We start from the raw sequence: 26,103 nt of genomic DNA, 5'->3' as shown, positions 1-26,103 counted from the left end.
AAGATTATTTTTGATTGACAGGGACACTCTCCCAATACCTCCTCTGATGCTTTGATGAACAGCATCAAAGTTGGTATTTTGATAGGAGACCTCTGATTGGCTGTTGATTTCTTTAAATACTGTTAAACTGTAAGACCGTTGCTATTGCACTCTGACCTTGACTGAGGTAAGTCATGTCTCACTCTCTCTCTGTATTTACCCAGCATGCTAACCAATACAATTCAGGCTCATTATTCAAGTTTGAAATTAAACCACTGAATAATATGAAGCAGCTGCTGTTACATGTTGATAATGTGCTGTTTTCTGCTTCTTGTGAAAATATTGATGCTGGCTTCTTTTGTGTTTTCTGCTGCTTATCTTAATGAGTGATATGTGTTAACGTGATGCTAAGTAGCGTTAGGTCGCCGAGGCCAGGCAGAGCGAGGCATTGTGGACAAAACACCTGTAGCAGCAGGAAATTTTCACATTTCACAGCTTATTCTACCAAAGAATGTGATTTTTATAACATTGAGAAGATTAACCTTGGTGTTTAACAATGGCTTGGTGCCATGGTGATTAATGAGGGAAGTTTTATTTCAAAAAGATTTTTCGGTTAATGTGTAGTTTGAATGTGTTGAAGAACAAGTTGACGGAAGCTTAAGCTAATGCTAGGAGCACATTACATGAGGTGTGTAGCTCCTTTAAGGAAAAAAACAATCCCTCTCTATTGGGTCTAATGTTATTTCAGAGAAAACTTTTCTGGAAGGAGCATCAACTTGCATAACTTGCTCACACGGTCCCATTTTTTTACTCTCACAAATTTCAAATATATCTGTGTGTCCGGCAAGGTCTTGGAATTCTCACGATGTCTTTATTTCACAGATAGGACTTATAGTTTCTGAATTATAGTTGTTTGAGTGGTGCACTCAGAGTTTAGATTTCTCTCTTCCCAGTGAGGAGAGAACAGGTGCATTCAGTTGAGTTTCCATGGCAACCAGATACACACGTAGCAGGAGGGGAGTCTCTCTCTCTCTCTCTCTCTCTCTCTCTCTCTCTCTCTCTCTCTCTCAATCTCTCGCTTAAACCAGCCAGTCTGTCTCTCTCCCTCTCTCTCCTTCTCTCTGCGTGTGTCTATCTGTGTCAATTGTTTTATATTGAATGTTTGATAGATCAAATTCACCTAAATCTTACACACTATTTCATCCTGTCACCTGCAGACAAAAGCCATTTGACTTCAAGATCCAGACAAGAACAGAAACTTCTTCTGAAAATAGTGCATCAACTGTTCCAACAGCTTCATCAAAAGATAGATCTACTCTCTGCTGTGAACCATGGAGAAACCAGATATTCTGAAGATCCTCAATGACGAACTCCTCACAGCCTACAGGAAGATCAATGCTCTTAAGGATGAGGTGTGGCCGCTGCAAGACCAGCTTCAAGACAGAGATGATGTCATAAAGATGGCGGTGGAGAAGGAGAAGGAGAAGGAGAAGGAGAAGGAGAAGGAGAAGGAGACCGAGAAGGAGACGGAGACGGAGAAGGAGAATGAGATCCAGGCCCTGACGGAGAAGGTGGAGCAGCTGGAAAACCAGCTGAAAGAAAAAGATGATGTCATAACAAAGGAGGTCAAGAAACGGCGCACTCGCCTCAGGGCCTATCTTGACTGCTTGGCTTCACTCACTGACTGTCAGGCCAAGCTTAAGCTTATGGAAGCAAGGCTGCACCAGGAGCCACCTTAGCCTGATACAGGATGTAGCAGTGAGGTGGAGGTGGAGAAGGAGAAGGAGAAGGAGAAGGAGAAGGAGAAGGAGAAGGAGAAAGAGAAAGAGAAAGAGAAAGAGAAGGAGAAGGAGAAAGAGAAAGAGAAGGAGAAACAGAAGGAGAAAGAGAAGGAAAAAGAGAAGGAGAAAGAGAAGGAGAAGGGGAAGGAGAAGGAGAAGGAGAAGGAGAAGGAGAAGGAGGAGGACAAGAAGAAGGAGAAGGAGAAGGAGAAACTTGTGACGATCTACAATGTCGAAATCCTCCGAGCCAACAGGAACATTTTGGTTCTTAAGGAGGAGGTGTGGCGGCTGGAAAACCAGCTTAAGGACAGAGATAGTGACATGAAGATGGCAGTGGAGAAGGAGAAGGAGGAGGAGAAAGAGAAGGAGAAGGAGAAGGAGAAGGAGATTAAGATTGAGACTGAGACTGAGACTGAGACCGAGAGGGAGATGGAGACGGAGAAGGGGAATAAGATCCAGGCTCTGAAGGAGAAGGTGGAGCAGCTGGAAAACCACCTGAAAGACAAAGATGATGTCATAACGAAGGAGGTCAAGAAACGGCGCGCTCGCCTCAGGGCCTATGTTGACTGCTTGGATTCATTTAGTTTGCTACTATTCATACGAACACAGCAGAGCATAGACAAACAATGTTTCTTAACTTTTTTACATTTGGTCAAATCTATATATTAATTATGACAACAATACAATAATAATACTATCATCTCATCTGAGGGCCCACCCATCACACTGACCACGCCCATCTGACACGCACACACACTCACGCACACACACACATGCACACACACACACACACACACACACGCATACACACACATGCACGCACACACACACACACACACAAGTCATTATCATTTATATATTTACTGTATATATACACATTTATTTAAATGTATTTATGGTTGAGGTCAATATCAGATCAGAAGACATGTTCATGGTACTGAAGTCAATGTAAAATGATTTAATTTATATAATCAATTTGTAATATATCCATGTTTCATACAGTTCATAGATTGGTTCAATCAGAAAGAGTGTGATTTTTCTCTGTATCTTTGCTTGCATTCATTCAGTATAAGATAACAGAAGAGACAGAATTTCAGGGTCATTGTGAAATTTGACAACACAAATATGAACTGATTATAAACAAAAACATTCTATAGGCACTGATATTATTGTTTTAAAATACTAGAGATAGAGCTGTCGATAGTTATTTCTTACATTTCAAATTTGCTCGTTCACACTCTTGCTCACTGGAGACATTTTCTAAAAAAAATAGCTAGCTAGCTAGCTTAGTGTTAACATAGCTCATTACAATATTCCCTTTCATTTGCCTCAAGTAAACCTAAATTTAAGCAGGTGGCAATCGTTAACAACTACAGATAGACACATTCTGTAACTACCTGTACCAGTGTTAATTTTGGCAGCTATTTTTGATTTAGTCTTAGTCTTAGTCTTTTGACGAAAATGCATATTAGTTTTAGTCACCTTTTAGTCATTTTAATCCTTCTTAGTTTTAGTCTAGTTTTAGTCGACGAAAACAAATTCCATTTTAGTCTAGTTTTAGTCGACGAAAACTAATTCCATTTTAGTCTAGTTTTAGTCACATTTAATAGCCACATTAAACTCCTTTTCTATACAAACATATAGCTGCAGCCTAATAGCTTAAAAATATATATATTTAATTTTAAATGTGAAAACAAAAAGGGAGAGCAGGTCAGACTGGAGCCGGACACAGAAACTGAACATCGGTACAAACCAACTTCAGCTTCTGCTCTGATGAAGAAGCTGCTGCGCTGATCTCTGAGCAGCTGAGACCATAGAAACTCTGGTTTTCACTGTTTCCATAGTTAAGAAGCAGTCGGTCACTGAGAGGCTGCTCCACGAGAACGCGCTCTGCTTTCACTGTGTCTCTCTGAGCGAGTGCGCGAGGCGGGGGGCGGAGCTACGGACCGGAGCGCTATCTGGGAGCGCACAGGCACACACATACACACACACACACACAGATTCACTCCCCCGCTCCTGATACTTCATGACGGCCTGATACGATGATGTTTTAAAAATTATTGTGACTTAGTCAACCACCAACATTTTCGTCTCGTCTCGTCTCGTCAACGAAAATTAAAATAGATTTCGTCATAGTTTTTATTTTCAAAGATTCGTTTTCGTTACGTCTTCGTCTCGTCTTCGTCATGGAAAAAAGGTCGTTAACGAATATATTTCGTCATCGTCTTCGTCAACGAAATTAACACTGACCTGTACTTACAATTTCACTCCGTGCATCATTTACTATGAGCTAAACTCCTTGGCTGTAATCCTGCTGTCTTGATGAGAGACGTTACTTGGCAGAGTGAGAAAGCCAGCGCAGCAGCGATGCAGACTCCCCAAGGTCCTAGTGGCCGATCTTTTATTGTTAAGTATGATGAGAGGCCATTGGATTGTAATTTGAAGGGGGAGAAAGCATACAAACCAGAAACGCACTCACATATGTAGCATGTTAGAGTTATAAATAACTTGTCCATGTGTAAAACAATAGTTTAATTTAAAAAAAAAAAAATCACAATAATTATTTCGGGGGGCTGAAGAACATTTTAGGGGGGCTTCAGCCCCCCTAAAACAGGCCTAACGACGCCCCTGGGTAAAACTTAGAAACTCCGCTGGGCAGTGAGGGGAAACACTCGCGCACTAGGTGGGCGGGGCTACATTCGCTTGTAAAGGTGTTTATTTTACCTGCACGTCGTCTTGCAGGCGGGTCTCGATAGTATATTGTTTACTTTACAGTGTGTAGTTCAGCTCCAACACACACAGACTCTGTAATTAATGTATGGTTATTGTGCCTTATAAAGACCAGTTATAAGCTAATGTTCAATAGGTCTGTATTGTAAATTTTTATATTTCTTTATGAGTGATAATGTATATTAAGATGTTTGGAGGAAAGAGACATCATAATAATTGAATGTATGTTTTATGCACTTTAAAATGCAGTTACACTCAAAGAAATGCTTGTACTTTAAATTGTGTTTAATTTGAATAAGATGCAGTCTGGATGAGGAACTGAAGGCTTTCTGTCGTTACTGCTGCTGCATTCATGCTGTATTCTACAGATATACTTTGTTGCTGTGGTATCAATTTTGGGACCCGTAACATATATCTCCAACCAATACTTTGACATAAAAAAATTAATCTAACATTAGGGTAAAATGAGGCAAAAATCGAGGTACGAACCTCCTTGGTGTTGTCAGAACATGCTAGCAGATTGAGGCTTATGGTTAGAGTGTGTGTGTCCAAGCAACTTCGACAAAGAAAGAAATAATTTCGTGGTGGGGGGGGGGGGGGGGGGGGCGGCGCCAGGAGTGAAGCTTGCCTAGAGCGCCAAATGTGCTAGGGCCGGCCCTGCCTAAAGTATTGAACCATTTTGCAAGTTTTAGCACCTCAAATCCAATTTGCTTTTACATGTTTCACTGCTGACAGTGTTCAGAGTATTCTGTAGATTTTCATATTTCATTATATTTTTCATATTGCATACAGTTTCAATACGTAGACATTGAACATCAGCTTCCTAATTTCAACAACTATCAATCTATTTCCTTGGTAATGCATTGCAAGTGCAGTTTTTTATAATCAAAAAAGTCGACACTATGTTGCCACATAATGGTTATGAATTATATATCTGAAGCAAGTTTCAGGAGTCTGCTGAGTGGAAGCTAATGGAAACCATCGGCTGCTTGAATATCAAACAACCACATGGCAACACTGGTTAGCAAAAACACCAGCAGGGATGCGAATTATAATTTGTAATGAAAGAGCTAAAACACATCAATCGATCGGTTCTAATTAGATAAAAGTTTTTTTTATATGTTAGTAGTTTTCAATTCCTGTAAATGTGCAGTGTTTTCGGATTTGTGCTCATTTGGATGTGTGGTTACAAGCTGGATGTTATATTTGCAGCATTGCAGCCAAATCCACAGAGACTTGATGACACCACATCTTCTAGGTTTGAAGATGAGTCACCATGTATTTCAACTGTATTGGATTTGGCTGAAGCGCTGATTACCCCTGAAACTCCAAAAGAGTTTTGTTGGCTCAAAAATGTCACCCACACCTCCATCGGGATAGATAGTGTAGGGTAAATAATGAGTGGATTTTTATTATTGGGTGAACTGTTCCTTTAAGTTTGGTACAAACACATTCACTTGGAATCAAAGATGAACTGATGAGATTTTGGTGCTTGAAGGTCAAAGGTCAAGGTCACAGTAACCTCACAGCCCTGTTATTGTGACATATTATGACTGCCTGTAGGGAATTTCACTACATCTGCTACAATTTACTTGGACTCACTGATTAACTGATTCAATTACATGGGTCGAATAGGTCTTGAACGGGATATTTCAATGAGTGATGAGAGAATTTCTTCATCTTTTGATCAGTTGTCACTTGGACTAAGATTTTTAGATAGAGTGATTATGTTTCAGTGGTCAAAGGTCACAGTGACCTTTTATGAATCTGGGGAAAAAAAGTGTGACGAAATATTTACACGGAAACTGCACTGGTTGGCAGAGGCACACAACTGCAGTCCAGTAACTCTGGTTTATACACATTATGCAAACATTTAGAATTATGTATATGCATGTTACACCTGTTTCCTTTTAATGCTATTCATTATCATAGATATCACAAAGAAGTGTCAAAAGGTGTAGTTTAAATGCTTGTTTACATCATTCATTTTTCCAACTTCAAAACACCGAAAGTGACTTGTTTTCGTCAAGTTGGTTTTTTGTTTGTGTGCAGCCAGGAAAACTGAAGAAAGACTTGCACCAATACCTGTTCTTTTGGAATGATTTATTATAAAACGGGCTGACAGTTAATATAGTTCATTTACAGTGTATATCATGCTATGATATAAAAGGCAAATGTAAAATGATAAAACAAATGAGTGGATCCTAGAGTTGTAACAAAGTTAAGGCTTAAATGCACAAAATGGCAACGTGTTTGTTCATAAAACAACAACAATATTATTCAAACAGGGTTGATGCCGCCATTAAACATTATAGCTGAAGACCCCAGAGAGGTACCTCATTATAGATGCTTATTCATGAGGCAGCAGCAGAGTGGTGGTAACTTAAAACCACATTTATTTATTTGCATATCCAAATAAATACAAAGTAAACAGAAGTAGTGTAAGTGCATCATTCATTGTTGGGAAATTAAATTGTTAAAAATCAGGAGTTTTGCCTGATTTTTAATCGAGAATTTAACTTATTAATATTGATCTAATTTAGCTTTCGGTGTCTTACATGAAAACATTTATAAATGTGCTTCTATTTTATTTCATTTTTCACTCAGTCATATTAAACTGAATACTTGTGTCTTCCTTTAGCATTTTCTTCTAACACTGACGATTATACATGCTAATAAAAACATCCATCCACCTCATTTACGGGTCGCACTTCCTGGTAAAGATGAAACCAGTGTGAAAATTACTGAAAATAAACGTTAACATGTCATTTATGTGTTTATTATGGCCACGTGATTGTGAGGTATTGAAACATTGACAGAAGTGGACAAGTGGCACAATAACAAATCCATCGTATAAGCATTCATCTTTCTGTTCACTTGGTCACCGGGCTAACGGAAGACTATTTCTGCTGCAAATACCTTTTTTTATTTTTTTGTTAAGACTTGGGTAAAGAAAATAAAGGGCCATATAAAAAAGACAAAGTGATCTGTTATAACGCAGAAAGTTAAAAAAGATTTTCCATGTAGCTGCCAAGAGCAAAACCACTTTACTATCATATAGAAAAAGACATTTTGGGCCTGTCGTTTCCAGGCCCGAAAGTGCTGAGAAGTCATCTTTGGATGTCCCCAATAATACTATCTGGTCAGCAAGAAAGGAAAGGAGGACACGCTCATTAAAAGAGCACCTCTTCACAAGATATGAGTACAATCTGGCACATTTTTAGAACCCACTCATGGGTTCAAGTCCGTCAGAGGAATGCTGACATATCTCAGGAAGGAGACGTGAGAGGAGATCAGATGAGGGATATCCGTATAGGGAGGTTGGGAGACTCTGTCCTGTGGTGAGGCGAGTGATGGGACATCACATGTTCCACCACTGTATGCTTAGCCAGGTGCTTCATGAGATACGTCTCCTGGAGAAGAAAAACAAGAGGATAATCACACTTTTGAGCGTCGCTGCTGCAATAACTCCATATCGTAAAAGCAAGCTGGATTTGGATGGGCAACTCACGGAGGTGTATGCCCTGCCACACATGCTGCAGCAGTAGGCCTTGGCATTTTTGATGGCGTGTGCAGACATGTGGATCTGCAGCGAGGCAGAGTCTGAATAGGCACGGTAACAGTTGGAGCATTTGAAAGGTTTGTCTTTGTTGTGCTGCCTCTGGTGAGACTTCAGCAGGAACAACAGAGAACACACAGGGTTAGGCGTTGTGACAGTTATTCCCTCACATACTTCATTCAAGCCATTGGTGGTAAAACAGCTGAAGGAGAAAAGTACTTAATGTTACCTGCAGATTAGAGAGCTGAGTAAAAGCTTTTTCACATCCCACATGGGCACATTTGTATGGTCGGTCGCCTGTGTGGATCCTGAACAGGAACAAGAACAGGTTAGGCAGGGGGCTTAAAGGACTTTGTAAGCTCTGATATACAATTGAGGTATACCTCATTTGTACATCAGAGCTTTCTGTGGCTGAGCAAACACAAGTAAACAGACCTGTAACCCTACCTTTTTTAAATATTTTCAACGTTTGTAATATGTTTAAAACTTTTTAAAATATGAATAACATGTTTAATTACAACATGTAATATGCTAAAAAAAACTCAGTTTAAATGAAGCAATGGGAGAAATGTTTAGCAGTTATCAAACTTCTGAAAAGGCTCTGGGACATATACAGAAGAAAATGTACAGAGGAAAAAAAAAGGAAAGTAAATAAGATGAATCATCTGGATCCCCCTGGGCTCATTATTTTTATGGAGATTTTATGCAACAACGATTTGTTCCAACGTCTGACCTGGTGTGCTGCTGCAGGTGGGAAAGCTGGCGGAAACATTTCTCACAGTAGGAACAGCGGTAAGGTTTGACACCCAGGTGTATGCGCAGGTGCTGGGCCAGGTAGGACATGTTCGCAAAGGTCTTGGTGCAGTGAGGACACTTGTGAGCCTTTGCCTCTGTGTGTGATTTAGAGTGAATCTGCATGTCTGACTTGGAGAAGAAAGTCAGAGGACACATTTTACACCTGCAACAAGGAAACAGTGGCAGAGAGCGGAGACATACATTAACAAAGTGCAGACAGACAAGTGGATCAGGGCTATACAGTGTGATTCATGCATTCATACAAATCCAATTGCAGTGTGGCTCACGAAACACTTTGACTTTGACCGTTTTATTGGATTAAGTCTTTAAAGGTTTGTATTTCCTTCCTCTTTGCACATTGGTGCAGTGGTTACCATATAAGGCAGCTGCATAAAAAAAGCATCTTGCCCCACCTGTAGGTCTTTCCCTCTTTGGCAGTGATGGTGACACAGGCTTGGTCGTTGCCCGAGGCGAGGATCGGGTAGGGCACCACCAACAGCGAAGACCCGTTCTCTGCCTTGATCCTCTTGCGGCCTCGCTCCTCTTTTGGAGGGGGCCCGAGGAGTCCTACAAGACCCCCGTTGTTTTTCCCAAGCTCCATCATGTGGCCACTAGCTAACCCTGAGATGAGGTGAGGGGTCGGCGCTCCGCACAGCCGACTGTGGCTGCTTGAAGTGGGCGTAGTGGGGGTGATGATTTCTGAGGTGTTGAGGTTGCCTGTTCTGGACGCCAGCGCGACACCTGACGGGTGCAAAAATGAAGAGATGGACATGATTGTAAAACCTTCTCACCAAAAATTAATATTCAAATGACATAATTAAGAAATATAAGAATATCAAGGAGAAAATGTTAGATTCATTTTGATTTACTGAATGTGCCTAAAAAGATTATTTGTATATGTAGAAAGATATGTAGTTACCGTTAGAAACATTTACCGGAATGATGCTTTTAAATGCTAATGTGGATCCTCATAGAAAAACACTGATATACTGTATAAAAATACCTGTAATAGGTTGTTCTGTGTTTCAGTGTCATTATATACAGTATTAATTTACCTGATAATCCATCTGAATCGGCATCTTAATTAATAAATTCACTCTATTTTAATTCTTTAACAGAGCCTGTCTGCATATACATCAAATGGAACAGACTAAATAAATACTTCACCTTGAGAAACTGTTATCAGTGTTTATCAGTTAAAATTCCCTCGAACATGACCCGACTAACAGATAATGCAAACTGCAAATCAGTTTTACTGCCTGGCACTTGTCGGTCTCCACCAAACATTATACTCCTATAATATAAGTATTCATATTTCTGGCATTCAAAGTTAATTGCGATTAGTATTTTACTTTATCTGACACCTCGATTGTAGTGTTTAAAAGTGTTCAAAGGTAAAACATCTGAAATTGAGAAATAAAGAAAATAGTCTGAGCTGTTAAAATACGTAAAAACCCACAAAGAGTGATCTCTATAGAAGTGTGAGTAACGTCCTGAACCTTCAGCTGTAGCTAAACTAATCAGGCAGATGATTAATGACATGCAAACCCACCGACCCCCCCCCCCCCCCCACGCTGAGAGCAGTGTGGTTACCTGAGACGTGGTTTGTCCTGGATGGATGATCAATGAGTTGGCGCAGATGCCAGTCTTCCCATAATCCTCTGGCTTTTATAGCTGCCTTATCGTCCAGATTCAAGTTTACGTCCCCCAGAATACGACCTGGTAGAGATAATCCAAAGATGCTTGTTTAGAGATAACCACACAAAAACAAATACATAAAATATTAAACAACTTATGTGACTGAATTCTCCCAGCATGGGTATGAAGAAGATATGTCTGCGTTTACCAGATTTGTTCCATAGTCTACCATTAACAAAGCATCAAAGATAAGATGTTCAGTATTATTAACTGTGATAATCATTCTGTCTTTACTTTATTTCATGCATACCAGTAAAAACCATAGACTGAACATAAAGATGGTGGATCCCAAAAAGTGGATCCAAAACGTCTTGAAAACCCCCTTGTGGCTGGTTGCAGTATAGGTAGGTCAATCTTATTTTTCCCATAGATGTTTTCTGTCATTTGAGGTAATTCTCATCACACTGATAATTGTTCAAATGATGGGTTTTCTGGTAAGTTTGGCTTTAATTCGCTTTGTGATTCGTCATGATTGACAGTTGATACTGACTCTTGATTGGTAAAAAGCGTATGTAGGCGGAACCTCAATGCCACAGCTCCATCCCCTGAAGGCTACCGTACAGATTGTAGCTCCAAATGTGCAAGATGGCAGCTTTTGTATGCAGGATATTTTGGCTTTTTTCCTGAATAGTGGGAGGAGGTGGAGACGTTTTGTCCATCTTTATCTACAGTCCATGTTAAAAACAGTGGTCACAGTTTGAGTACCTGTGACTGAGCTGGAGGTCGGACGGGCGTGCAGGGCGATGTCGGGCTGAGATATGCCGTGGCTCTGGAGAACTTGCATCTGCTGGGCTTTGGACATCCCGTGCTGGCCACTTTCTACCTGACTGGAGGGAGTCAGCTGGGGCTGCTGGGAAGGTGCTGAGGCAGCGGGAAGATGTGGCGGTCTGATCTTCTCTGCCATCAGCTGCTCCTTGATTTTATTGATCAAGACTAGGTTATCCAGCTGACAACCAGGAAACAGCGTTTGTGACAAGAAAACAGCCATCGTCAGTTCAGTCAGTGTCGGTTAATGACACGATGGTTCCCTCTAATGGTGGACACCTGACATTGTCGCTACAACTCGCCCTGAATGTCTCTGAGGTTCAACAATAAGTGCACCAGTGGTTCACAACCTTTTCGGCTTGTGACTCTTTAAAATCAATTAATTTCTACTCGAGTGAATCAGGTGAATAATTTGTTTAAAGGGAATTTCACAGCATACAGCATATCACTTGAAGCCTAAAAGGAATCTATCAATATTTCAAAATGACATTTGTTTAACTCGGATTTCTTTCCTTTTAACGTATCTCTTTAATCATCTAATGTGGTCATTAATATATCCTTTATCTGTTCTCAACCCCCAAATAGTGAACCACTATAAGGATAGGAAGATATGACAATATTACCTCCGCCAAGGATGTTATATTTTATCACTGTACTTTTGTTTGTTTGTTTGTTTGTGGACAAAATTTTACAAAATCCACTGAGCCTATTTGTACCAAACTTGGTGGAGGGATGTGTTATGGGTCAGGGAAGAACCAATCAAACTTTGTTGCGGATCAGGAGACAAATCAGTTTTCGCTTTCTGTAACATTATGAGATCTGCATTTTGTTTTTTATGTTAACAGTTTTTTATGGTATTCAATCATGGGTACTGATCAAGTATATTTAAGGGACGGAAATCTGTGAGTGTGTGAAATTTGCTGCAGCTTGATTGTAGATAGGGGAACTATTGCTCTACTCATTGCCATTAGATACTTTAATCCTTTGTGTAATACTTTTGTTATTTTATTTGCCTTTATTTAACCAGGTCGGTCCCATTGAGATACAATGACCTCTTTTCCAAGGGAAGCCTGGCCAAGAAAGCAGCATACAAAAAAATGTCAACATATTTGCTTTCCTGCTGAGAGATAGATCAGAAGATCAACACCACTGTCACATCAGTATTGTAAATATGTAGCCACCAGCCAATTAGCTTAGCTTAGCATAAAGACTGGAGGAAACAGCTTGCAGTGCTACAGGTGGTTATGTAACCGACTATTTCTTGTTATCAGAAAACCTGTAAAAACATCACAGTGGAATCAAACTTTTAACACAACCATTGACCAAAATGCAGATGAGCATATCTCCCTAAAATGTCAAACTACTGCTATAAACATTTGCAAATGGTGCAATGACTTTTAATTACATAAACATCTTTTTTTAAGTGTGTTGACAAATAAGTGTGGAAAGCAGAATCACTCACCTGGCCAGACATCGCGGTGGGTGGAGGCCAGAAATACGGATTATTAAAGCGAGGTTCAGCCATCCTGAAATGACGGAGCAGACAACAAAAAAAGAATCAGCGCACCACTCAGCCTCTCCATTTAAAACAGCGCATTGAGGAAAGTTTGAAAGTATAAGCTTGTGAAGCAAAATGTATTTTTTTCCTAACATCCCTCTCATCTTGCGTCCCATCGCCTTTCTGTTTCACCTCAGGTTGAATGTTTATGTGTCGCCCTACTGTCAGTGTAGCAAACAGGGGTTGGAAACTTGTGTCAGTGGCTCTTCGCCCAGGCAGCAGCTGACTGTTTGATGTGATTATTTGGGAGAGCTGGTCCCGGTCTTGTGATGGTGCATTTTCAAAGACATTCTGTATTGGTTCTCCTCCTTGCCAAAAAGTGCAAGAAGAGATGTAGTGTCCTCATGCTTTCTTCAAGATGTTCAGTGATGTCAGCAGGAACGTTTTTTTTATAGGACATTTCGGTGATGCAGAGTCCAGCGGGCTTTTTCTCTCCCCGTGTTGTCTGAGGCAGGCCATCACGAGGTCACCACAGCTAGTTGGCGGACTCTTCACAATGGTTATCAGAGAAAACAGAAGTGTTAAATTGATGTGGCAGAGGCTAATCTGTGGCGGTTGGTCAACTCCTCCTCCTCGACACACGCAAACTAGCTGGTAACGCGAGAGTCCGATGGAGAAATACAGTCTCACCTCAGAGTGCAAGAAAAGACCTGAGTGACGTCTCAAGAGTTCAGAGGTCAGTTAATCCAACTAAAAAAGGTGAATATTGAATAACTTAGACAGGGTTGCAGTGAAACCACATCTGTTGGTGAGAGCGTTTTCTAATATCTGGGGATGTGATTGCAAAATAAAAGCATGATTCTCTTTTTAACGTACAATACAGTGCCTTGCATAAGTATTCACCCCCTTTGGACTTTTCTACATTTTGTCATGGTATAACCACAGATTAAAATGTATTTCATCGTGAGTTTATTTAATGGACCAACACAAAATAGTGCATCATTTGGAAGTGGGGGGAAATATTACATGGATTTCACAATTATTTACAAATAAAAATCTGAAAAGTGTTGAGTGCATATGTATTCACCCCCTTTACTGTGAAACCCCTAACAAAGATCTGGTGCGACCAATTGCATTCACAAGTCACATTTGCAAGTCACATAATTAGTAAATAGGGTCCACCTGTCTGCAATTTAATCTCAGTATAAATACACCTGTTCTGTGACGGACTCAGAGTTTGTTGGAGATCATTACTGAACAAACAGCATCATGAAGACCAAGGAGCTCACCAAACAGGTCAGGGATAAAGTTGTGGAGAAATATGAAGCAGGGTTAGGTTATAAAAAAATATCCAGAGCTTTGAACATCTCTCTGAGCACCATAAAATCCATCATAAGAAAATGGAAAGAATATGGCACAACCGCAAACCTACCAAGAGGAGGCCGTCCACCCAAACTGAAGAGTCGGACAAGGAGAAAATTAATCAGAGAAGCCACCAGGAGGCCCATGGTTACTCTGGAAAAGTTGCAGAGATCCACAGCTGAGGTGGGAGAATCTGTCCACAGGACAACTATTAGTCGTCTACTCCACAAATCTGGCCTTTATGGAAGAGTGGCAAGAAGAAAGCCATTGTTGAAAGGGATCCATAAAAAATCCCGTTTGGAGTTTGCCAGAAGCCATGTGGGAGACACAGCAAACATGTGGAAGAAGGTGCTCTGGTCAGATGAGACCAAAATGGAACTTTTTGGCCTCAATGCAAAACACTATGTGTGGCGAAAACCCAACACTGCCCATCACCCTGAGCACACCATCCCAACAGTGAAACATGGTGGTGGTAGCATCATGCTGTGGGGATACTTCTCTTCAGCAGGTACAGGGAAACTGGTCAGAATAGAGGAAAAGATGGATGGAGCCAAATACAGGGAAATCCTTGAAGAAAATCTGATGCAGTCTGCAAAAGACTTGAGACTGGGGCGGAGGTTCATCTTCCAGCAGGACAATGACCCTAAACATACAGCCAGAGCTACAAAGGAATGGTTTGGATTAAAGAATGTTAATGTCTTAAAATGGCCCAGTCAAAGCCCAGACCTCAATCCAATAGAGAATCTATGGCAAGACTTGAAGATTGCGGTTCACAGACGGTCTCCATCCAATCTGACTGAGCTTCATCTTTTTTGCCAAGAAGAATGGACAAACCTTTCCATCTCTAGATGTGCAAAGCTGGTAGAGACATACCCCAAAAGACTTGCAGCTGTAATTGCAGCGAAAGGGGGTTCTACCAAGTATTGACACAGGGGGGTGAATACTTATGCACCCAACAGATGTCAACTTTTTTGTTCTCATTATTGTTTGTGTCACAATAAAATTTATTTTGCACCTCCAAAGTACTATGCATGTTTTGTTGATCAAACGGGAAAAAGTTTATTTAAGTCTATTTGAATTCCAGTTAGTAACAGTACATAATGGGAAAAAGTCCAAGGGGGGTGAATACTTATGCAAGGCACTGTATGTAGCTTCCCCTGCATGGGGTCTTTTACTAAAAACTAAATAAGAAACCCAGGAAAAAACGCCATAGTTTGATGATGTTGTGAAGCAGTTTAGGATCATGGGAGTTGTTGTATGTAAGTTGGGAGTTGTGTAATGTGTGGCGAAAATGAATAAACATATTTCATTATGAGTGACCAATACAAACAATTGAGGAAAAAACAGCAGACAAGCTAAATGGATGAAAGTGTGTTATTCCTGTGTCTCTCCTTTGTGTGCCTGGAAGTTAAAGCAGGCAAAGCAACAGGTAAACTGGATATGATGCAATTAAAAAGCAGCCAAAACGAAAGGTCCTGTTACCTTGAAATAAATTTAGAACTTCTCTGCAGGGGTTTGAACCTTGTTGAAACATTTTTAGATAATTTAGGTACAGATGTCAACAATATATATAACATAGGTCTAGTCATTTTAGACTTTTAAAATAAAGAATTGCTACATATTTCATCTTTAAAGATCAATGCTTGATCCAGTGGCTTTTCTACTGACCACATAGAAAGACGCCTTTTCAATGTTCAGGCAGAGAGAGCTGCTTGCTGCTCCTGGTGCGATCTGAAGCCCTTTATTTCCCATCGCTTCTCTTTTCAACCCTGTATGAGGTTCTTTTTTTTTTTTCTTCTTTAAACATTTTGCATTGCGTGCTTTGGCGTACTTCACCATTCCGAAGTCTGTTTGGCTTAGCACAGGCATAACACAGTCCACGTCTGCGGGCCAAGACAAACAAAAACGATACGTCCAGGGGTACAAGCGTACAGTAAAGCCCTCCGAATATTTCTCTAATGATGCCAGTGTGGATCAGTTTCACTTCCTGGAGGCTTTGTGACTCTGGGGAGCAGGCTCAGGAGTCTGACTGCTGCAGGACATCTCCTGTGTCACTTTTAAAAATGCCACACTTCACCTAGAAAACACTTAATGGTTGCAACAGGGTTCCCTACACAACCATGTATGGTGGTACATACACTATTTCCCATGTTACAATCCTTACAATCAGCTGGTTCTTTTTTTGCAGATACTGTTGATGTAGAGGAAGGTTTAAGCTCCTTTACTTGTGCCAGGAGACATGGTATTTTATACATATGTTTCCTGTTGTGCGTTTGTTTGTTTCTAAGCAAGAAAGCACAAAAACAACCTGATTGAACCACGAAACTTTGGTGGAAGGATGTGGTAGGGGCCATTAAAGTTTGGTGCGGTTATAGATAAATGGATGAATCCAGGATTTTTCCCAGGAAATAATTATGGGTTTTGATGGAGAAAAATAAGGCACCAAAAAAAGGCACAAAAGCAGATTTAAATGTGGTTTAATTGGAGATTATGATTGTGTCAGCCGCTGCACGGTTCCAAATTAGGCTAGAAACCGACCACCGATGTGTAGCCGAGTTAATAAAGATTCAGTAGGGAGACCGTTTTTATGTATCTTTTAGTTTTAGAACTATAGATAATCGTATCACATTGTATCATATCTTATTGTATCAGATTGTACGTATATCGTACCACATTGAATCCCATAGTATCACATTGTATCAAATCTTATTGTATCAGATTGTACGTATATCGTACCACATTGAATCCCATAGTATTCTATTGAATCAAATTGTATCATATCGTATTATATCGTATGAATATGACTCCCTTTGGAAATGGTTTGTAAGATGAATCATTAACAAATAGAAAGCCACAAAATAAGCCACATCCTGGAAACACAAACAAATCGTATTTATACTTATACTATCTTATGAACTCTTATAAAGGGAACCCGACAGTAGTACTGAGATACTATAAACCAGCCAAAGCTACATGCTATTACTTGATGAATGGTTGGATCTATCTCTGTCTGTTATAATAATGCTACAGATGGTTAGTAGTTAGTCAGGGTCAAGTGTTATCACAGAACTATTTAAAATCTTAATATCTCAGCTGCAACAAGCATCACTAGTCAACACAACAGGAGTCTGGAGAGATCCAGGCCTACTCCTCCATCTCTGAAAAAAACCTGAAAAGTTAGGATCAAGTTTTTTTTCTCCATCTTTGTACCTGAATTATTCCTCATTCCCCCGAAGGAAGCAGGAGCCGATCTCTTACAATCTTAAGAAGAAAAAAACCCGGAGAAGGTTGAAAAGCGAACACACAACATCTCCTCCACGGAGAGAAACGATCCTCCGCAGCGCCTCGCTCCTCCTGTCCGCCTGCCTGCCTCTCCCACATTCTCAGACAGTTTATTAAAAAATTTCAGACAAAAGGAAAACAAAAATGGCAGCCCCAGTCTTATTTTTATAAGCACCGGACGCCATATTCTGCAGATCTGAATATTATAAGCAGATACATTCTCCACGTGTGGCTCCAGCGCCGCCGCGACGCGCCCTGGATGGACGAGGCATATTTGCATTAAAGCCTGCGAATGATTGTTTACTTTGATATGCAGGTTTGAATAGCCCGGCTGGAGGAGGAGAGAGGAGAGGGAGAAGGAAAAAAAAACCTGACACTTCCTACAACAATCACCAAGCCTCTGCTGAATGCTCCGCAGCCTCCGAGACACACAAACCCAGACGTCGACGTTAATCCCCGCGCGTAATGGAAGCCTTGATTCGCTGCACGGTAGAAAAGGAACCAGAATCCTTCCAAATGCTGCTGTTTTTAAACGCAACTTTTGCATGACTTAAAAAAAAAATAGAAACGTCGACCCCGGAGAGAGAGCGAGAGAGGGAGAGGGGGAGAAGAAAAGGAGAGACAGAGAGAGAGAGAGAGGAGGAAGAAGGAGCAACATACCTGAAGCAGCGAGAGGAGGGATATTTCTTTTTTTTTGTATTGTTATTATGGATTTAGTGTTTTCTCTCTGCTCGCTCTCTCTCAGTCGGACTTCAAACCTTCCGGGTCGCCTGCTGTTCACTTCTGGGTGCTGCAGGCGAGGAATTGTTCAGCACAACAACACCAGAAATGAAGCCGAGGGGTTTTTAACCCATTTCGTGGTTTTTCGGTCTGATTTGAACACTGCTGCTGCTGCTGCTGCGGCGGCGGCATGTGTCCGTGCAGCTGCTGCTGCTGCTGCCACGGCACAGGAATCCGTGCATGTGCCTGGGGAAGTTCATGGCTACGCACGGTTCTCCGGCTAAAGTGGCAGTTTTAATATTATTGCATGTGCGAGGCTCACTCATTATCACTGGTGATAAACATGAACAGACAGCACAGCATACAGAGAGAGAGAGAGAGAGAGAGAGAGAGAGAGAGATAGATGGGGGGGCAAGGTCCAGAATGAGTGTATTAATATGATGTATCACAGGTGTCATCTAATCCAAGCTCTGTGCACAAGCTGCGCGTGTCACAGCCAGGTCACGACCCTGGTGTACAGTAGATATGAAGAGTAATCCGCTCAGCAGCAGCAGCAGGATGATAACGTGCTCTGTGCTGAGCTCAGCAGGAGATGGCACTGCTGCCACAGCTTCAGCCACAGCAGAAAACATGGTGGACTGTTCCTTTACACGTGATACCAGACACACATGGCGCTGAGGATAAAAAAAGATCTGCATTTCAGACCTATTCGAAATTGTATTTACGAGGTGGAAACAATTTGACAGATTTTACTTTACATCTTTTTGTGGCGCGAAAACGCAACACACTCATCATATTGTGTGTATTTTTTGCAGGCGGTACTCAAACATTCTACTTAAGTGAAAGTACAAATAGATTACCGAAATGTATTAAAGTCAAAGTTCCACATTGACTTGTAATAGAAATCATTAAGTACTTGCTTTTAAATTGACGGTAACCTAATACAACTTGCTTTTAAATGTACTTTTACTTTTGAAAGCAAATACTTTCACTCAGGGCCGGGTCTAGGCAGGGGCAAGAGGGGGCCTGGCCCCCTCAAATAAATGTTGTGCCCCCTCAAACTAAATAGGGTTAGGGTTAGGCACAATGCCCCCTCAAGATTTGTGGCTGCCCCCTCATACATGCCTGTCTAGACCCGGCCCTGCTTTCACTCAAGTTAAAGTACAAATACATTGACATGTACTCAAAAGTGAAAATACCACATTGACTTTCCTACTTTACGTTCTTACTTCTGAGTATTGTTCAAGTAGTTTTAATACTTCAAGTTTATTTAATTGTGAAAGCACAGATATTTGCTGATTAAAAACCTGAGTTCCTCTACGAGAGCTAAGTAAATATATTTGATTATATCTCGACACATTCTTGTCAACAACACCAATAGATTTGAATTTTCAATATTACTTAATGTTTGCACTCAATGCAATACTCATGTTTTTTTCACGCACATACACAACCAAAGACATATACAAATAACTGTGGTAAAATATTCATACAAAATGCAAAACTCCACAGAACTCCATCTCATATACAGTTTTTGAAGTTAATCCGAGTCACACGGATGCAAAATCACCCAAATGTGATGACGAACAATAATCTGAGAGATAAAGCAGAGCTTGGTGCGCTGCTTCCTCCGAACAGTTCTCCTCCTTACAATTGACCTGAGCCAAGTGTTTTCATGTTTTCTAATGTCATTTAAATTAAAAGTTTCTTGATTCTTATGCTGAATTTATGTAGTTGTATCCACCTTAAAAAATATATCTAGTTGATTATTTGATTATGTACCCATGACATTAGAAGTGCAGTTCCTTAATGTGAATTGATTTGCCTTTCTAGAGCTTTTCATCACATCACATCATCTGATCGAAAATGAGTATTATCTTAAGACTTTTGGAAATTGATCGAAAATTAACTTATTAGAGACTGAGAGTAATGTTTGGAAACCCTAAAATTAAAAAGAGTAATTCATAGTTCAATATATTTTTTTTTTGCAACTCATTCTCTGTGATAAAACGGTTTGAGCTCCAGTCATACAGAAAAAGGGCTGGGACCTGGCATTAAAACCAATGTATCTAGATGTAGTCAGGATCAGAGTTAATGAGCCCAGGAGAACAATATGAATAAATAATGTCCCATGTTGAAGAGGACCTGTCCAAATACTGCACATTGGCTAATACTGAAGGATCAAGTTAACAAGTGTTGTTGACAAGTATATGATGCACAGGCAACATTATAACAGGATCTGAAGTTAATTAAAACACTGAAAACCACAAATTAGTCATGTGTCTTTAAATTAATTAATTAAACTATTAAACCTGTATCGACTATCAAGATAAAGAATGTTTTTCACAGGAGCGTTGTCTTCTCTCTAATCCCGAGTCAAGCAACACCCTGAATGTGTGTGTTTTCTTTAACCCTTGAAATAATATAATAATAAATACAGTAGATTCATAAGGTGGGTGTAACGCAGAAATATTAAGACACACACACACACACACACACACACACACACACCCACACACCCCAACACACACACACCTCTCACTGTTGTTAGACTGGTTTTCTTGAGCCCAGACGTTGCCACACCCTCTGCGGTGTACAGGTTCTCTCACTTCCACACAGGCCAGGTGCAGGGAGCACAGGAGGGGGGGAGGAGGCAGGGTCATTATCCCCCCCCCCCCCCCATCAAGAGGGTGGAGCAAAGGGGGGTGGGGTGGAGGGGTGAAGGGAGCGGATGAAACATCTGAAGCTCATATTGACATGCTGCTCTGACGGCTCCTGCCAGCACAGGTAAGAACTCATGAACTTCACTGCAGGTGACATTTTGTCACATGTAGTTTGAATTGTCTTCTATGACCATGTGATATCTCTATCACATGGTCATAGAGATAGAGATAAAAGGAAATGTTTTATCCAGGTTGAACCAGAGTGATTGTTCAGTATTAGTGTCAGGAGGTGGACATGTTTACAGCCTTGTTAGAGCTGCAGATTTTCTAGCTCATATTACCGAGAGGTTTAATTTTGTATCCATGCTGTTAAATATGATGTTTTAATTGATTTCAAATACGATCATATTTGTTGACAGAGGACAGTTGACACGCTGTTGTTATTCCTGAGTTTCTTCCTTTTTGTGATCAACTGTAAACAGCTGTGTAGTCCAGGGTTCACTCCTCATGTACAATGAATTATTGATCTGCAACCACGAGGCAGAAACTCACATTCAAACTAGAATCATGAGGTAAAAAGTTTGTGTGAGCTTCACAGAAACTACAGATTGGCATTCTCGAGCTCCTCCACCTTGAGACACAAAGAGAACAAGTTTTCCGGACAACGTGTTGACCTGTGTTTGTGTTTGTTGTTTTGTTCTAGTCATGGACGGTGTGTTGGAGGGAGCAGTGGGGTTGTTTGTATTTAAACTGGCCTGCAGTCTTCTCTTCGTGCCCTTGTTGACCACATCCTACAGCCATGTCAGCTTCTGCTGCTGCTGCCTCCTGCTCTTCACCGACTTCCTGGCTGCAGGTGACGATCAGTCATTGTTATTATTATTATTTATTATTAGCTATTTATAGTAACAGCTTTATTATTCAGATTAGTACATTTGTAAATACCATGTAACTCCAGCCTGTGTAGCTCTACTTACCATAACAGTGTCACCTGCATTATCGGAATTCAGGGACTCTAATGCATCATATTTCATAATTTAATTCAATGTTTTGTGTGTAAAATTTAAGCAATACTAATCAACTATTTCTGTTTAAAAGTACCTCATCTGAATGGTTGTTAATTAACACTTAATGTTAGGATATAAATAAAACAATGACACTCAAGAGAGCACATAGGCCCAACAGTCGTCAATTTAAACACACAAGTTGTCGATTTTCATTTGCATCTGCACCAATTTGCACGCCCTTAAAAGTCAGTCCCTTAAAGAAGTTGTATTTTTTTACCATCAAGATTCATGAAAAAGTCTCAGAGAAATCCCAGAACATGATAAAAACACCTTGTCTCACAATGTTACAGGAGGTGAAAAGGCAATTTCTTTATTTGCCTCCTAATCCCAAGGGTTCTTCCCTGACCAGTGTTATATCCTTCCACTAAAATGTGTGGAAATCTTCTGTTTAGTAGTTACTGCATAATCTTGCTAACTATATAATTAGCTCGAGCAGGAGGTAGCCCTGGTTGTGATCACTGCTCCAAACCAGTCCAACCAGAGTCGACTAACCCGCTGACACTTTGTTTTTCACAGTGTCTCTGAGTTTCCTTTGTGTCTTCGGTTCCTGGGTGACGGCCCCAGCCCCACCTGGTGATGTCATTGCCCTGCGTTTCCTGCTGTTCCTCAGCCACACGTATGGAGCCGTGCTACTCCTGACCACACCTCTGATCGCTGTGGAGACCCTGGGCAGACGGCTGTGGCCTCACTCCGTCGCTCCCGGGGCCAAGAGTCAAACAGTGGACACTGATGGAGAGCATTGTTATACTGGAGAGGTAGCCGAGGAGGAGGAGGAGGACTGGGAGGACAGGAACTGTTCGGACCAAGATGAGGGATGGTCTTGTGTCACCGGCTACCTCTGCTGCCTGTCAGTGTGGGTAGTCGTCGCCCTGACTGTCAGGTGGCGATGGAAGCTGCAGGATGAGTGGGCCGCTGCCTGCTTGCACACAACCGACTCCCTCATGAGATGTTTACCCAACCTGTTCAGTCCCATACCCAGTGCTGTGAGTCCCTGCTGGGCCATGGCCTTCCTCTCCCTTCTCCTGCTACTCCTGACTACAAGCCTGCACATGCGACGCCTGGCCTCTGCACATATCCAGACCCATCAAACGGAACCCAGGCTCCACAATAACAGTGACAGCGGCCGGCAAGGCCTCGTTCCAGTCCGCTCTGCGCCCACCAAGCCTGTGAACCGTGGGATGTCGGCGTCAGAGTCGGCCAAGTGTGTTGACCCAGAGAAAACAGAGAGCAGCTGCACTGTTCACAGGGCATATTCCTGGAACATTGAGCAGATGTTGGCGCATCACCATGGAGACTTTGTCCTCATCTCCCCCGGTAGTTTGTCTGCAGAGCGGGGAGGACATGAGCTCGAGAGGACAAAGAGAGGTGTTCCTCTGACATTTATCACGGGGGGACATGTGGACTCACAGCTCAGCAGCCAGCTTGGGTGGCGGCGGTGGGGTTTTCCCTGCCTGTGGGTGAATGTAATGATAGGGTTCGTGGGTGTGCTCTCCATCGTTGTGCTGCCTCTGAACCTCGGCGTGAACATTTTTCTGATCAGGACTATAGAGACCCTGCTGGAGCTGAGCGTCACATCTCTGGTTTCATCTGCAGCAAATCCAAGCGACACATCAGCCTCTCCCAATGAAGCGTTTGTGTAAGCAGCAGTCCGGTGCGAGGGAAACGCGGTTGCCGATAGGAGGCTCTTTGCAACCGAATCACCAGATTAATATTGCATGTGTGCCGAGTAGACCGCGAGTCTACCTGTCAACACTGGTTTGGATATTGTGTAAATAAGCATTTCTGAGCAGCTATTCACATGTGAGGAATAATATGTTGAAAGTGCTGAAATGTGCTGAGGAGGCAGGTTGAGGCGTGTCTGTCAGAGAGACACTAAACCCCGACTGAAACAGATGGCTAGAAGGTCTACTTTTACTATTCAGAGCCTCGAGATCCGCGGTGATTTGTCATCTCCCTGTGTTTTACAGACTGAGCCTTTCCAGTGGAATACGACTAATCCAGGGGCAAACAGTGTTTCTGAAAGTACTGATCTGAGGTGTGCTGATGCTGCATCGCATAATCCCTGCAAGACTCAACCTATAAATAAATACTGAGGGATCTGAGGATGAACCACATGTTGTTTTCCTTCTTTATAGTTGTGTCTCTCTTGGTTTAAAGGGACTCTGCTGCTCCTCAGAGGTGGAAAGTATCTAAATACTTTTATTAAAGTACAATTTTGAGCCAATGAAGTCGAGTAGTTCCATTTTATGCAACTTTATATTTCTGCTCCACTGCTTTCAGAAGGAAATGTTTTAATCTTTACAGGATTAATGTGACAGCCATAGATACTATAGTTCCTTTTCAGATTGATATTGTACATAAATACAGGAAATGTGCATAAAATGGTGTCTTGTGACTCCCCTGTCTTCCCTTTTTGGCCTGTGATTAATAAGCAGCTTTGTGACATACTGTATCTATCAGTCTGTGGTTAAAATGGTTTCATTCAAATAACAGTGAGAGGCCTAACTGTGGCAATTTGTCATATTTCTGAAAGATAAGAGAAAAGCTTATCTTCAATCTTGTGAGGCAGAACTAGTCAGATCTAAAGTTCTTGAGTTTCATTCTCCAATTCTTCAGGGAGACCGCTGACCTTCCAGGAAAAAGGCTACTGGGCAAAAATTATAATGATAAACTACTATTAACATTTGCAGTTAAAGACCCCGTGGGTTGATGGTTTGTTGAATACTTGATTCATTCAAACTTATATCTGAATGCCACCGACTTATTTTGTTTTAGAAATTACAAAATCCATGATCCTCTAACAATGTCATACCAACAAGAATAAACTATTGATTACAAGAAAGTGACACCTTCACATGGTTCACTAATATCTACTTATGTCTGAATTATTACCGAATAAAACAGACACATCTGATTACCAAAACATTTCCTTTAAGAACAACAACAACTCAGAAAGGGAACTTCTTAAAAAGTGAAATACCTTTGACCACCAACATTTCACATTTATGTTATTATGTATCAACAGGTGGCACAGGAGTAGACCGGATAGTGGTGTAGCCTCAAAGCAAGAAGGTTTATGCCTTTGTGTGTGGAGTCTGCATGTTCTCCCCATATCTGCATGGATTTTCTCCAGGAACTTCAGCTTCCTCCCACAAGAATTGTAGACTCTAAAATAGTCCTAGCTGAGTGGTAAATAATAATAATAATCTGTGTATAAACTGATTTGTCCCAGCTGCTCCTCTGTGGTCAAACAGCTTCTCTAATGAACTAAAGAGCTAAAAAAGAAGAGAGAAATATCAGGCATCAGGAGGATTTTCAATAAATGACTTTGATTATCTGTCACATCAGAGATAGAGATATCCCTCTGAAAGTAGGAGCCTAATTTATGAGTCATAATCTGGCAGCACTGCTGACGCGCGCTCATTGTGGCTGAGTGACAAGTCCTGTACTTGAGAGGTGAGCAGGGACACACATCAACACCAGAGGGCACTCCAGTACAAAAGCAGCTCGGAGCGACTGACACCCTGCACCTCCAGGCTCCTTCAATGTGTGACAGACGATCTTTAGGAGGTAACAGGAGAGAGATGAAGGGGATTGAGGAAACAAAGGAGTGCAGTCTTAGCTGTGATGGAGCCAGAGGCCTGCCCAGTGCACACCTCCCCTTTCACAGGGCAGAGACCTGTGCAGACAAACACTACTGCAGCACACACTGCCAGGTACACCACGTTCCTCTGCGTGTGCCTTCATGCTTTTTTTCATTTTCCTTTTCAAGTCAGATGATCCCTATTGTATCCATAGGCAAAGTATTGCCTCATAACTTTAACCTGACATGTTCCACTGACGAGTGCGAGAACAGACCAAAGTTTAATGAGCGCTGTGCTTTTCTGTGTCTTTGAGGACTTTATGTCAAATTAGGCCACGAGGACATGAAAGGGAAATATCTCAGTTTCTGTAAGTTTCCTCAGTCATTAGTGTTTGCTCAGAGCAGGAACTGTGCTCAGAGAATGTTAAGGTCAAAGGCCAATACAAGTTGAACTACATTGCTTCCTAATGGTGTTGAATTGCCTGGCTTTTTAAGTTTGTTCAGCTATCCTTGGACTTTGCGATCGCCTTCCATTCCTTTCATGCCAAACCTTAACTGTAATCTAAGCACAATTCACATCTTAACCCCTTATCTCAACCAGGAGACTAGAAAATGATGTTAAGG

The 26,103-nt window shown here is 41.4% G+C and overlaps 2 protein-coding genes across 10 annotated transcripts; one reads left to right on the top strand and one right to left on the bottom strand.

Annotated features, from left to right (window-relative positions):
* Positions 1–6,574: 6,574 nt before the first annotated feature.
* On the bottom strand, positions 6,575–18,449 carry znf362a (zinc finger protein 362a). 8 transcript variants are annotated; one of them, XM_053442170.1, is made up of 9 exons: positions 18,110–18,449; positions 12,770–12,833; positions 11,248–11,455; positions 10,438–10,563; positions 9,258–9,585; positions 8,783–9,007; positions 8,279–8,357; positions 8,002–8,160; positions 6,575–7,903 (listed from the first exon to the last, which is right to left on the bottom strand). In XM_053442170.1, the coding sequence occupies exons 2-9, from the start codon at positions 12,830–12,832 to the stop codon at positions 7,784–7,786; spliced, it is 1,308 nt and encodes a 435-aa protein (XP_053298145.1). In that variant the 5' UTR covers position 12,833; positions 18,110–18,449; the 3' UTR covers positions 6,575–7,783. The 8 variants fall into 8 exon arrangements, with proteins under 8 accessions (XP_053298145.1, XP_053298114.1, XP_053298128.1 ...); XM_053442139.1 differs by having other exon boundaries at positions 11,248–11,488; positions 18,110–18,448; XM_053442153.1 differs by lacking the exon at positions 18,110–18,449 and adding an exon at positions 17,843–18,085 and having other exon boundaries at positions 11,248–11,488.
* On the top strand, positions 13,392–24,291 carry LOC128457490 (uncharacterized). Of its 2 annotated transcripts, none has more exons than XM_053442206.1 (4): positions 13,392–13,541; positions 21,536–21,685; positions 22,413–23,532; positions 23,864–24,291. In XM_053442206.1, the coding sequence occupies exons 2-4, from the start codon at positions 21,538–21,540 to the stop codon at positions 23,928–23,930; spliced, it is 1,335 nt and encodes a 444-aa protein (XP_053298181.1). In that variant the 5' UTR covers positions 13,392–13,541; positions 21,536–21,537; the 3' UTR covers positions 23,931–24,291. The 2 variants fall into 2 exon arrangements, with proteins under 2 accessions (XP_053298181.1, XP_053298172.1); XM_053442197.1 differs by lacking the exon at positions 13,392–13,541 and adding an exon at positions 20,844–20,956.
* The last annotated feature ends 1,812 nt before the right edge of the window (positions 24,292–26,103 follow it).

The sequence above is a fragment of the Pleuronectes platessa genome, chromosome 2 (assembly GCF_947347685.1).
Source record: "Pleuronectes platessa chromosome 2, fPlePla1.1, whole genome shotgun sequence".
Classification (NCBI taxonomy): domain Eukaryota; kingdom Metazoa; phylum Chordata; class Actinopteri; order Pleuronectiformes; family Pleuronectidae; genus Pleuronectes; species Pleuronectes platessa.
The sequence above is the reverse complement of the archived record's forward strand: the minus strand, read 5'-3'. Positions and strand labels throughout refer to the sequence as shown.